We start from the raw sequence: 13,788 nt of genomic DNA, 5'->3' as shown, positions 1-13,788 counted from the left end.
TCATCCAGAATGTTGGAAGATGACATATGGCACCCAATGGTTGAGACATACCTCTCCCAACATTCCTGCTTTCGTCTTTTTATAAGCTGGTGAACGCAGGCATGGAGCGGTTTAAAAGCTATTAGGTGCTCTTGGGAAGCATGCCACGTATGTAGCTGTAGAGCTCAGCAACATTCTTTAATGGCCTCAGAGATTTCCAGTGACCACCATGGCACAGACTTTCGCTGGGGTCACCCTAAAGAATACGGGATCGTGTTTTCCGCTGCAGAAACAATCGTTCTAGTGACCCACTCAACTACCACATCGATGGTATCATGTGGGGGAGATTCAACAATGACAGCAGAGGTAAAAGCTTCTCAGTCTGTCTTGTTTAAAGCCCATCTTGGTCGACATCCGGCTGAATGGCGCTGGGGGAGTGACAGGAAGATGGGAAAGTGGTCACTACCACACAAGTCATCGCGTGCTCTCCCGTGAACAGATGGGAGAAGTCCTGGGCTGCAGAGGGATAAATCAATGGCCGAGTAAGTGTCATGAGTCACACTGAAATGTGTGGGGGCCCCAGTATTTACGAGCCAGAGGTTGAGTTGAGACAGGAATGTTTCAACATCTCTACCTCGGCTAGTAAGCACTGTGCCACGCCACAAGGAGTTATGGGCATTAAAATCTCCCAAAAGTAGGGAAGGTTTAGGGAGCTGATGAATCAGTGCAGCCAATGCATTCAGGGGTACTGCACCATCTGGAGGAAGATATAGACTGCAGGCAGTTATTTCCAGCGTCGTCCTTATCCTGACAGCCACAGCTTCAAGAGGGGTTTGAAGGGGCACAGGTTCACTGCATACTGAGTTCAGGACAGACACAAACTCCACCTGACACACTATTTTAGTCACTACAGTTCCTGTAATATCCCCTATAGCCGCAGAGGGCAGGGGTCTGCATTGCCAGGAACCAGGTTTCTTGGAGGGCAATGCAGAAGCAGGTGTACAGCTTAACAGTTGCCGTAGCTCAGCCAGGTGGTGGAAAAAACCACAGCAATTCCACTGGAGGATGATGTTATCATGAAGATGGGAAAGCATGAAGCATACTAGGAGGAAGGTTAAGCCTCAGGGTCACCTGCTGCCACCGACTGAGCATTTGTATCCATTCTTACTGTGGATGAGGCATCAGTGAGATCCACGTCCTCAGGTGATGCTGAGATCTCCACCTCATCCAAAGGTGTAGAACTGGTAGGGAGTGGTAGTGTTGGAGCCACCGGAGGGTCCTTTTTCTTAGCAGACTTCTTTGTTTGCTTGCCCTCTCACTTCTCTTTAGGGGCTTGCTGGGAGGACTTCTCTGAAGTAGCTTCAGACACAGAGGAAGACCATGAAGCTCTTCATCCAGCAGCTTTTGGCTCCTTTAGCCACAGATGAGTGTCCGCTGTGACATTAGTGGAGACCTTGGGAGAGAGGGTCCCAAAGGACCCCTCCTGCACAAGAGGAGCCAGAGGAGGCTGTTTCTTCTCTGGCTGGGGGGAGGGGACCGATGTCCCCTGTGTTGGGGGGGGGGGGGGGTGCCTTGCTCCCGAAGTAGGTACTTTGGGAGCAAAGGAAGGAGATTTTCCCCCTACTACCAAGGGGGCGGATGTATTTTGGAGGCCCGGAGGGCCCACTGTTTGTGGCACAGTGTGTGGTACGACCGGTGAATGTGACAGCGATGGTAATGTAGCTGCAGCATATGTGGTTGTCAATGAAACAGGGTGTAATCATTCAGATTTACATTTAGCCTCTTGGTCAACTGGTCCAGGGCCTTGTACTCCATGATTTTCCACTCCTTTTGGAGTACTGTGCAGTCTGGTGAGCAGGGGGGGGGGGTGCTGCTCTCAACAGTTGATACAAGTGGGAAGAGGCGCACATGGAGTATCTGGATGCAGTGGACGTCCGCAGTCTTGACATGTGGCACTGGAAGTGGAGCGGAAAGACATGTACCCGAGTTTACAGCACTTAAAACACCACATAGGGGGTGGGACATATGGTTTAACATCACAGCGGTTAACCATCACCTTGACCTCCTCATGAATTGTATAACCATTAAATGCCAAGATGAAGGTACCGGTAGCAACCCTGTTGTCTTTGGGTCCCATGTAAATGTGCAGGATGAAATGAACACCCCGCTGTTCTAGATTGGCGCAGAGCTCGTCATCAGACTGCAAGAGGATGTCGCGATGGAAAATAATCCCCTGGACCATGTTGAGACTTTCACGAGGAATGACGGAAACAGGAATATCACCCAGCGAGTAAAGTCTGGTATTAGGTTGAGAATACTGTCTGAATCAAGACTGCTCTGCTTCTCATCTTGGACAGTGGTGTCACTTCCCCAAACTTATCCTCAAGATGTTCAACAAAAAATTGAGGCTTTGTAGGTAGAAAGGAGTTCTCGTCCATTCTGCTACAGACTAAATACCGAGGCAAATATGGCTATCTTCTTTCTGTAGTCCTACGTTCCTCCCATGGTGTAGTGAGGGAGGGAAACGATTTAGGGTCATATCTGTCAGCATTGTACTCGATCTTGCCCTTCTTAGAGACTGCTGGAACCCTATGGTCACCAGCAAGAGATGACTTAGCCTGCTTCATTGTGGATCATCTACCCTGACACCACCCACTCCAATCAGGGGCTCTCCCCACGGGTGCTACCCACCCACAGCAAAGGCCACCTGGCATGATGGCCGTTGCTGGGAGTCCTTGGCATACGTGGGGAGTTTACAGCTCAGGCCTGATGCCTGTGTGATCCCTGTGTTGTCAGGGGACTACTACCAAATGGGTACATGACGGCCCCACCACAATGGACTGGCTACCATGCTGGATATTGGGTGCAGAGAAATCCAATATTGTCATGGGGACGAAAGAGGACAGGAGACAATGGAAGAAGATGACATACCCAGAAAGTGTCCTTGACCAAATAGTTGAATTGCAGGTGGAGACGCAAAGCCATGGCACGAGGTTCAGGAGATTGAATCTAAGGGCAGCATGGATAACTTGTGCACCATGTAAGGTGTCCTTCCCCATACGGCCTACACTTCTGTAGAATTTTGGAAAGTGGCAGGTCAGACCATAAAATGGGACCTGAAATTACAGGGCCGAAAAGTGAGAGACTCCTTTTAGTTGCCTCTTACGACAGACAGGAATACCTTGGGCCTATTTTAACCCCTGGACCCATAGGGGCGTTGTGTTAATGGCCCCTTCTCAATCTTGCAGGTCTGGTGGCCTCCTCTGACTGTTACGAAGTCCAGGGTTGTTTCCTTTTCCTTTATTTCAACATGTGACCAGAATAAAAACTATTCAGTCACATACACTTGAGATTTTAATATTTATTTTTGAGTGTTTTTGAATGTAATACATTGGATATTAGTTTCAATAGTACACATCCTAAATTACTTTTTAATCCAATTAGTCAAATAAAAATATTTGACACCACAAAATGTTGTGAAGTGAAAGACACTAAACCAGTTGTTTTAGTGACTGTGGCTTGATGACAATTTCTGGTGTCAAGTCAACATTTTAAATTTCATTCAGTCACACTCCTTGATGACAGTTACATCAAAATAGATGGTAAAATAAAAGTTTAATTTTGAGTAATAACATTTCATACTTACCACTTTCACTGAGCAAACTGCAATGCCATTATCATGTAACTCATCTTCAAATAATGTGAGATCATTATAAAATAATATTTGCTCCCTTTGCCGTAGTTTCTCAATATTTATCCTCTCATCTGTTTGTCTGACAATAAAATTTCCCAACAATGTGCCCATATAGTCCGTGGTAAATGTCCAGTCAAATGGCTTAACTTCATCAAGATTTCCATGCTCCTGTCTACATAAAAAATAAGCATTTTTCTCTACAATAGAAAGGTAGTTTAAATTAACTAACTCAAGTGAAATTTATACCTTGATTCCTTCCATTCCTCAGAACAGGCAACTTTCAAAGATAATTTTCCATTACTGACTCTTCGCAGAGCATCCAAGGCATTGAACTCTATTCCACAACCATTATCGTGCTGTAGCACCATCACATTGTTCGGGAACACCATGTCAGGTAAATGTGGAAGCTCTAGTTCACTGTTGTAACTGTGAAGAAAACATTTATTCAATTTTATTTATGTAAACTGTTACCAATGCTCTAGGTCAGAGAATGTGACATTGTCTCTAGAACTAGAAAAAATCCAGACTAATAAATCTCTGAACAACATTCTGAAGGAAAATACACTGCTTGACAACTGCTAAGGAAAAACTGACACTTGCCAAGGGACAAATGCAAATTGATATGCCACAACTGGCAGTTGTTATGGAACACTCAACCAATGATAGAAAAGGAAATGTAGAGGGCATGACGTGTTAACTGTAATGAAGCCTGTGCATGAATGCTCTGTATCCATTCCACAGTTCATACAGTATGGTGTTTAACACAGGCTGTTGTGGAATTAATGCAATATTCGGTGTGATACAGCAACACATCTGCTTGTGATCATGGATGAGCAACCGGACAGCTCGAAGCTGGTCAAGTGTCACTATTGTGGACACAGTACAGTGTGTGTCCAAATATGTCAGCTCGCAATTAAAAAGGCTCCTGAAGGTGGATATGCTACGCAAAAGCACGCAGGTTATTGTAAATGGACAACCATACCATATGAGGATAGATATGTAGCCCTACTAGAGAAAAGAAACAGTCATCTCATTCTGAGGTAGATCGCTACAGAGCTTGCAACCACTACTGGTATGTATGTCTCTGCCAGAACCATTTTGCGGTGATTAAATCAGATTGGTTTGTATGCTTGCAAGACTGTTAAATGCATCCCCCTTCAATTACACAATCATCAAAAAAGAATTTTTTGGTGAAGAGAGCAAGATGGTTGGCGTCAGCAACAGAGGTCCAGAGCGATGGTCTCCGACAAATCCAATTTCACTGTGGCAATTGCTTCTCACCACTAGTTAGAGTGTAGAGAGAGGGGAACACATTATGTACCACAAAATTTTTATGAACGTCATCAGTAAGGCCTAGGTGTTATGGTGTGGGAAGGCATTATGCAGAATGGCCGAACATTGCTGGGTATCTTTGTGCAAGGTACTGTTACAGTGGCAGAGTGGTACTGAAAGGAGAATATTCTGGATTATATATGTCTGTTTAGGACTGCGGTAGGTACCAACTTTCTGTTTATGTATGACAATACCTGCCCACATAGGACCGTTGAGGTATATGACACACGGGGAAGTGCAGATATCGAACATATGGAATGGCTTACATACTTCCTGGACCTAAACCCTGTAGTGTGTGCTGGGGATGCTCTTGGCAGATGTGTTTTTCAATGAACACACAGTCCCTGAATCATGCAAGAACTGAAAACTGCATTGAGAGAGGAGTCGGACAATATTCCGCAAGAGTCCACAACAGTTTTGTATCCAGCATAAACAACTGGTAGTACAAAATGTCCATTATTTCCCAAGGAGAACATATTCCCTACTAAGAGTCAAATATCAAACTTTATGTTTCGAGCCTAACCTGTGGCAAAACTGAACATTATTTATGTCTTTTACCCTGTTATCCCACACAGTTAAGTCTGTACCATTTCTTATTATTCATATACCACTACAACTCTATGACATACGTACTGTGTTTCATGTCGTCCATCACTGCCTGTGATTATACCTGTCCGACAATATCTCCATCCCACAACAATGTGAACAAGTGTAACAATGAGAGGAAAAAAATATTGCATACTGTGCTACTGAGAGAGAGAGAGAGAGAGAGAGAGAGAGAGAGAGAGAGAGAGAATTAAACCTCTGAATCACGTCAAATCAGTCCTAGTCAAATACCAGAACATGTATGGAGGACAAGAAGTACATTATGACAAAAGCACAACCATTTCCATTTGTACATATTGTTAAATTCAAGTGAATGTTTCATAGCACTCATTTCATATTTTAACCACTCATTTGTAATTTATATGCATTATATTGGCTGGAAGATACTGCAACATATTACCTGATATTGGGAACAGAAATGTGATGATGGCTGAAAAAGTAGGTGGAAGAATATATTAAGTAACACGAGATTTGAAATTTGGAGAGAGATGTATATTTTCTGTTAACACATAAGAAATGCCCATAAAAATTGAAAACTTTACGTTGATTTGGGGTCCAAGCATCTCACAGTACCACAACTCAGTCAATATCAAAAAAGAATGTGCTGTATAATGATATGTTCTGTCATCCTGAAGACAATTTGGGCAGAAATAGGCATATGAAATATTATGTTGTGACAAAAGAAACACTATTAAAAGATGATTGCTGTACTCATTTTAGTAACATGAAAGATTAAAGTTCAAGTGTCAAGTATAATAGTGCCACGTAATACCTCTTCCTGAAACAAAATACACTGTCTTCAATCATAATATTACATTTTCGTAAAGTACAACGTGTTCCAGAACACTACCTCCACTTTCAAGGATGAAACTGACTCTCTTGGCTTTTACATCTGCTTTGATTTGTCACTTAAATACAAAATAAATGACAGATGATAATTTTACAAGAAAAAGCATCTCAAATGAGATTAACAAATAAATGAAGTATTATTTGTGGGTACCTTAATTTGGGCATTATGAGTTTCTCTTCTAGATTAATGAAAAACTTCCGCATTTGCACTTACACGTAAAATAACCTAACATGTTTATAACTCTACTATATTATTCAAGTGACTCTAATTTGTGATTCAGAATGCATTAAAGTAGCAAATTTCATTTGCATAAACTAACGAGATAAAAGAAAATTACACAGATAATTTGCAGCTGATTTCTTTTTTTTTTATTTTACATGCATTGCATTTGATATGGTATGTTTATTACCCAACTCTGCAGCTTTAATAACTCATTACAATTTGCTATTTCTATGGATAAGTATGTAATTTACAATCTGACCATGTGTTCAAGCAATATTATCATGCTATTTTTACACTGAAAACAGATGAAATGAAATGGCCTGTTATGGAGAAGTTCCATTGAGTACGGCATGAGGGTGGGGTGAGTGCAAAATAAGGTGGAGCATGACATGTTAAAAGTGAAAAAGTACCACAGGGAGAGTGACAGAAGAGAAGGAGAAGAGAGGCTGTATTTATGCTTTTGTACGGGTGAAGGATATTAAGTTCAAGGCGCCTGCATTGGGCAGCAGTCACTGCTCATGTAAAATGTACTATTAAGGAACCTGTCGTAAGTACAACAGATATTTGACATTGTTTCGAAATATTTCATCAAAATAAAAGAAGAGTGTGTGTGTGTGTGCGTGTGTGTGTGTGTGTGTGTGTGAGGGAGGGGATAGAGAGAGAGAGAGAGAGAGAGAGAGAGAGAGAGATGGATACATATGTACTACTAAAGTAATAGGTAGTTTTGAGCATTGTGATGTCCACATCTCACATCTGTCTAGTGCTAGTATGTAGCAAGATGCTTCTGGGCCTTTGAGAAAAATACTATGGACCATGGGGTTCATATACAGAATGCTGAGAGTAGACACATGGAGTGGCATGTGCTTCACAAAAATTACATCAAACCACCACCTTCTTCAGTCCAAGAATGTCTCAAATAACTAACTATGTTGTTTTTTACATTACAGACATTTTTTTGAAACATTATATGCACCACAGTCATTCTGCAGGTTTGTACATAATTTGTACGTATTGGGGAATATATGCCCCAGAAAATTTCATAGACTGCAGAAAACATTGGTGTATGGTATGTCAAAACCATCTTCCAATGTTAAGTTGATAACTTGGGTGTGATATTTCATGTTTTTCATTGTCAGGAAATAAATGTGTGTTGCTGCTGAATCATAATACTTTTTCTGTAACAGTCAACCTGGTGAAAGTGTTCTAAAATTAAAAATTTAACAATGAAAATGTATTAAGTTCACATGAAAACATGGATCTTGTTAGGCTTGTGGGGCACCCGATCTGAAATCTGTCAGCTCAAAATTTTTTTGGTAATGAAAATGTATTATTTATTACAAAGGAAGAAATTTTTGACATCTTATTTTTCAAATATATGCAAAATAATTTTTAAACATGAAAACTTCATAGCAATAACAGTAAGATTATTGTGTGTGACAATTTTAACATTAATCTTCTTTCAAATCATACATTGTAAAAAAATGGAATTATTATTGTCTACTTTCAACCTACTCCCTATGATCTAATTCCCAACAAGATTATGCGGGCACAGCAAGACAGTAACTAGTAATTTGTTACTGGACCCAACAGATTACATGGAAAGGCTGAAATAAATGGTTGTGTCTCATTATGATGGACAAATTACAACCTTAAATCTTGCCAACAGAAAACAGTAAATGGCCACATCCAAGTTGAACATAGAATCATAAATACTGAATCTACTACCTTGTCTGCAAATATTTCACATCAGAATTATTTGCAAATATTTTACATCAGAGATAATGGAAGGAAGTGTACCAGGCAGACAAAGTGAATGAGAAATTCATTTCAGTCTTGAACTTATTTTTCAAACATTTTGAAGTGTACAATCAAACCACCCTGCAGAGGAAGGAAAGAGTGGTTAACAACTGGCATTAAAATAACACATGTCAAAAAGAGAGAGAGAAATTGTATAAATCAAGCAATGAAATAACAAGAAATGCTGTAAAATTCTAAAATGTACAACCAGGAAGACCAGACACATACATTGTGCACAAAAATTTACTGGTCAAACAATGAAGTAAAAACCATTTGGAATCATAATAGCTGAGACAATAAGAAACATACTTTTGGAGGCTGACACATGTGATGGTGATGACAGTCCACAAAGATGGAGAGAAGAATGTAATACTCAATTATCAGCCCACCTCTCTACTGAGATAGGATATTGAGTCATAAGACTTGCATCTACACTACACAAAATTGTTTACTGACAGATATACAGCTCAGATTTTATAACAGATTTTCCACACAGAGAACTATATTAATTTAGCCTAACACATGAAATTGTAGGTGAACTAAATTTCAGAAGATACTCAACAGGGATCTTTTGTGACCTCACTAAGCCATTTTACTGGGTAGATCATAACATACTGATAAAAAACTACCAGTGTGTTGCATCAAAGACAAATTTTTGACCTGGCTAGAATCTTATTTACACAACAGAAAACAAAGAACTGTTTTAATGGAAGCAAGTGTAACAAACTCAGACTGGGGAAATATAAAATAGAGTCACCCAGGACTTCATTCTTGTGCCACTGATTTTTCTGATCTACCTTAACGATCTACCAATTACATTTAAAAACACAGCAAACATAGTAACGTTTGCTAGTGATCCAACTCCACAGTGCAGGATAAAGCCCTGACAGTCACTATCCAAGTGTACAAATAGTTCACTGCAAATAGCCTAATCCTAAAATATATCATCATGCAAAAAATAAATAACTTCATGTGTCTGAAATGAATATCAATACTCACAAAATTACTGGAACTTTACATTCAAAATTGCTAGGCATAAAGATGGGACAGTCAGTTAAGATGGAATGAGCAAGTTGATCAGCTGGTCGAGGAATTTAACGCAGCTTGCTTTGCAGTGAGAGCCATTTCTCACTTTGCTGACAAAGAAGTAATACTGTTATTTTATTTTACATATGGTATCTCCCTTCTATAGTCTCCTGTAATATAACAATCTGGGGAAATACTGCAGGAGTTGAAAAAGTTTTTAAATCCCAAAAACAAGCAGTGACATTAATATATGGGGTCTCTAAGCGAAATCCTGCAGGGGTCTCTTCAAGTCTTTCAGAATATTTACTGTTTCAGGTCAATATATACATTCACTGATGTTTGCAGCCAACAGCAGGGAATTATTTTAGACAAACTGTGGGATTCACAACCATGACAATACAGGTGAAAAATTTCCACCAAGGAAATGCAATACTTATTAAACTACACAAGGGGGCTACCAAGTCAGATATAAAAGTACACAATAAAGTTCCCACCAATTAAAAAGAGGAAATTAATAATGTACAGGTATTCAAAAGAAAAATAGAAACATCATCAAATATCAATCTTTTCATAAAATGAATAAGGCCTTAGAGTTATAAGGTATCCCTTAGTATAAGCATGGAGGAAATTATGGCAATATTATAAATAAAAATATATATCTAAAAACAAAGATGCTGTCACTTACCAAACGAAAGCATTGGTATGTTGATAGAAGACAATAAAAATCACACAAACACACACACAAATTTCGAGCTTTCGCAACCCAAGGTTGCTTCATCAGGAAAGAGGGAAGGAGAGGGAAAGACGAAAGGATGTGGATTTTAAGGGAGAGGGTAAGGGGTCATTCCAAACCCGGGAGTGGAAAGAAATAAAAGGATAGATTGCTACTCACCGTATAGTGATGTTCAGTAACAGATACAGGAAAAAACTGTTAAACAAATAAGTTAGCTTTCAGCCAAAAGGCCTTCATCCGAATTACACTTACACACACACACACACACACACACACACACACACACACACACACACACACCTCCTGAAAGCTAACTTACTTGTTTCACAGTCATTTTTGTTGTGTACATCTGCAACTCAGCATCTCCACTGTATGGTGATTAGCAATGTATTCTTTTTCATAATATTGTGATTATTCCATCCTGGATTTTCCAATGGAGGAACCTATTTAGGTAGAAGTACACTACTAAAAGAAAAAAAAAGACAGGTACTTGAACTTATGGCAACAAAATAAAGATATTGTATTTAAATTTAAATTATGATGATAAAATGTAAATTTAAGTAATTAGGATAAATTTGTGTAGTGCCACTTATTCTACTTTACGCACTCTAATTTAGAAAGTAAGTCAAATAGTATACACAGTACGCGAAAAGTAAAATGCTCAGGTAATACTGTATTATTCCATTAGGGTTGTCCTATATTACTCGGTACACTATTTGTACAACATGAAACTGAATAAAGAGGAATATTTGATATGAGTCATCAGCACTGACCACTAACATAGAAAACGTGACAAACACCGTAATCAACATGGCAACCATAACATGATACCAGTGGAGAGATTTTCAAATGGGCTAAGCTACGGGTCAGTCTGTCACCACAACCAGCTGGTTTCTGCTTTCACATTCATTGGCCTCACCGACTAACAACAAAACTATGACTCCCGAATGAGATTTTCACTCTGCAGCAGAGTGTGCGCTGATATGAAACTTCCTGGCAGATTAAAACTGTGTGCCCGACCGAGACTCGAACTCGGGACCTTTGCCTTTCGCTGCCAAGTGCTCTACCAACTGAGCTACCGAAGCACGACTCACGCGAGATACTGGCAGAAATAAAGCTGTGAGTACCGGGCGTGAGTCGTGCTTCGGTAGCTCAGTTGGTAGAGCACTTGCCCACGAAAGGCAAAGGTCCCGAGTTCAAGTCTCGGTCGGGCACACAGTTTTAATCTGCCAGGAAGTTTCAAAACTATGACTCTTGATGCCAAGTAAACAACAGAACCAAATAAACATCAAATCACATAATGCATAAAGCAGTCTGTTATATCCTGTTATATTCACTGTATGTGTGTTCACTCACTGCCACCCAGTTCCAAACACATGAGCATTAACATGAGCTACTACACAAACAATATATGTTCTTCCTCCCAGTTGCAACAAAGTTGACAAACACAACTCAAGTATGTCAGCTGGTATGCAATACAATATTTATTAAACAATGAACACATATCTGTTGTAACTTTCAATGTACAACTTAAGTCTGAGACACGAATTCACCTCTGTTACAGCAAACACAATCTGCCAGATATCACCACAGATCTTCCAGTCCTCTGGTACAGACATTAACATACTAGAGACACAAGGAATAGAGAGAGAACAGATTTTTGAATCAACTGAGATAATGAATGAATGAACAGACAGTGAATATACCAGATACAGTAGGCTCATAAGGATGTATGAACATAATTCCCTTTTCTCTAATTGAAACTTGAATATCTTCACTTTTCTATCACTTTCATGCTCTCTCCATGCCTCTCTTCTACTCTTAACATGTCACACCTCACCCTGCTGTACACTTCCACCCCCATACCATAACTCAATGTCTCCTCACCAGATAATTTTACTTTACTTCATCTGTTCCAAAGAACAAAAAGTAGTACCATAATATTGCTTGATTAAATACTTAGTTGTATACATTATACACCTATTAATATAGATAGCAAACTGTAATGAGTGCTTTGAGTTACACAATGTCCCAATGAAATGCTAACTCTAATGCAGTGAATACAATAATGAAAATGCTAATTCATAACGGACACCTGTCTTTGCATTTTTTAAAGAGTACATGTAAGTGAGGAAGATTTTTATCAGTGCAAAAGATGAACATAGTCAAATGGGGGTAACCACTAATACTAATTCAGCCTTCCAATAATCTCATCTAATACACTTTCTTAGGCTAAAGTTTACAATGGGCCCCCCACATGCAGGTGTGTGGAAGATCCATGCATGTATGATTATGAGCAAATATGTTATTACTTTTGACAATAAAAACTGATCACTTATTTTCACGCATCCACCTTCTCAGCCCCACAATTCAATTAAAAACTATGTGAAACACTGATTCACACTTCAGCTGTTCCAACATCTTAGATTTCCCCGATGGCCCTTTGTAAAGTTCTTTCTAGCTGATAAACTTAAGCAAATATAACACATGAAAAATCAACATAGTCCTTGAAATTGACGATTTATCTCTGAATCAGATCTGAAATTAAAAAAGTAAATAAATTATTACGAGTGAATATGGCAATTACTAGCAAAATATCCCTAACATACAGTGATCTGCAGCACAGCACAAGGTTGTTTTTGTCATCAGAAACAGTCACTAAATTAAACAGCTCCAAATATGTTGCACTGGCTGTACACATGTAGGCTTACGTTCAAGCGGGGGGGGGGGGGGCTATTATTCTCTAATTAGAGCTCATTTCAAGCACTGTAGTTGGACTGGGATCCATATTAGTTAAACTTTATTGCTGATTTTGAAGAGAGATGTTGATGAGCAGTGAGATCAGTTCATGGGAATTTGTGGAATGTGGTTGGTTTCATGATTAAACAGAAAGGAATGGGAAGAGGGAGGGGGAGGGATTCACAAGTTAATCAAAATAATTTGCATTCCAGTCTTAGACCTTTCTCAGTGTGTGTGAATTCATCACAGAACAAAAATTGTTAAAAGTGTGAGACATACTGTAAAGAGATATTTTACATGAACGACTTGTAACACTGTTTCTGAGAAAAAAAACTCTGTAAAGTAGAGGGAGAACAAAATTTGCACTAACAAGCAGTGCAGCCTATTTCTTACCAATATTTCCATATCATTTCAAATGAATGTAACAATATTTCCCATAAATCAATGATATAACAGTTCCTCATTAGCACATGCAGGAAGGTTTATATGTAACTAATATAAACTTCAAATTCACTTAACCACGTAGTTACCTACTGTATGCAGGAATATGTGACTAACTTACATGCACAACAAGCATTTATTTTTATCGTCTTCGCAAGGTCCATTGACACATTTCGAGTGTAGTATGTGACTTTTCTTGTATTTTACTTTCCATGAATTAAACTTGTGTTCCTCTGAATCCACAGGCAATTTCTGGATGTCAATTTCACCCTTTAATGCGGAAATCATTCTTCTTCTCTAAGTGATCTTCCACTAATTGCTAAAAACAATCATTTACAAGTATTCTGCTCATGTACCTGCCTTATAATA

The 13,788-nt window shown here is 39.3% G+C and overlaps 1 protein-coding gene across 3 annotated transcripts in view; it reads right to left on the bottom strand.

Annotated features, from left to right (window-relative positions):
* Window positions 1-13,788, bottom strand: part of LOC126251610 (TIP41-like protein) — a 61,294-nt gene that overhangs the window by 47,061 nt on the left and 445 nt on the right. For 2 of the 3 annotated variants that reach the window (XM_049952148.1, XM_049952149.1), the window contains exons 2-4: window positions 13,541-13,738; window positions 3,920-4,099; window positions 3,626-3,845 (exon numbers count right to left, since the gene is read on the bottom strand). In XM_049952148.1, the coding sequence (XP_049808105.1) occupies window positions 3,626-3,845; window positions 3,920-4,099; window positions 13,541-13,707 (567 nt within the window). In that variant the 5' untranslated portion in view covers window positions 13,708-13,738. The remainder of the gene's footprint in view (window positions 1-3,625; window positions 3,846-3,919; window positions 4,100-13,540; window positions 13,739-13,788) is intronic. The other variant, XM_049952150.1, reaches the window with a different exon arrangement.

Source organism: Schistocerca nitens, chromosome 4 (genome assembly GCF_023898315.1).
Source record: "Schistocerca nitens isolate TAMUIC-IGC-003100 chromosome 4, iqSchNite1.1, whole genome shotgun sequence".
Taxonomy (NCBI): Eukaryota; Metazoa; Arthropoda; class Insecta; order Orthoptera; family Acrididae; genus Schistocerca; species Schistocerca nitens.
This window is presented reverse-complemented; position numbering and strand designations above follow the sequence as displayed.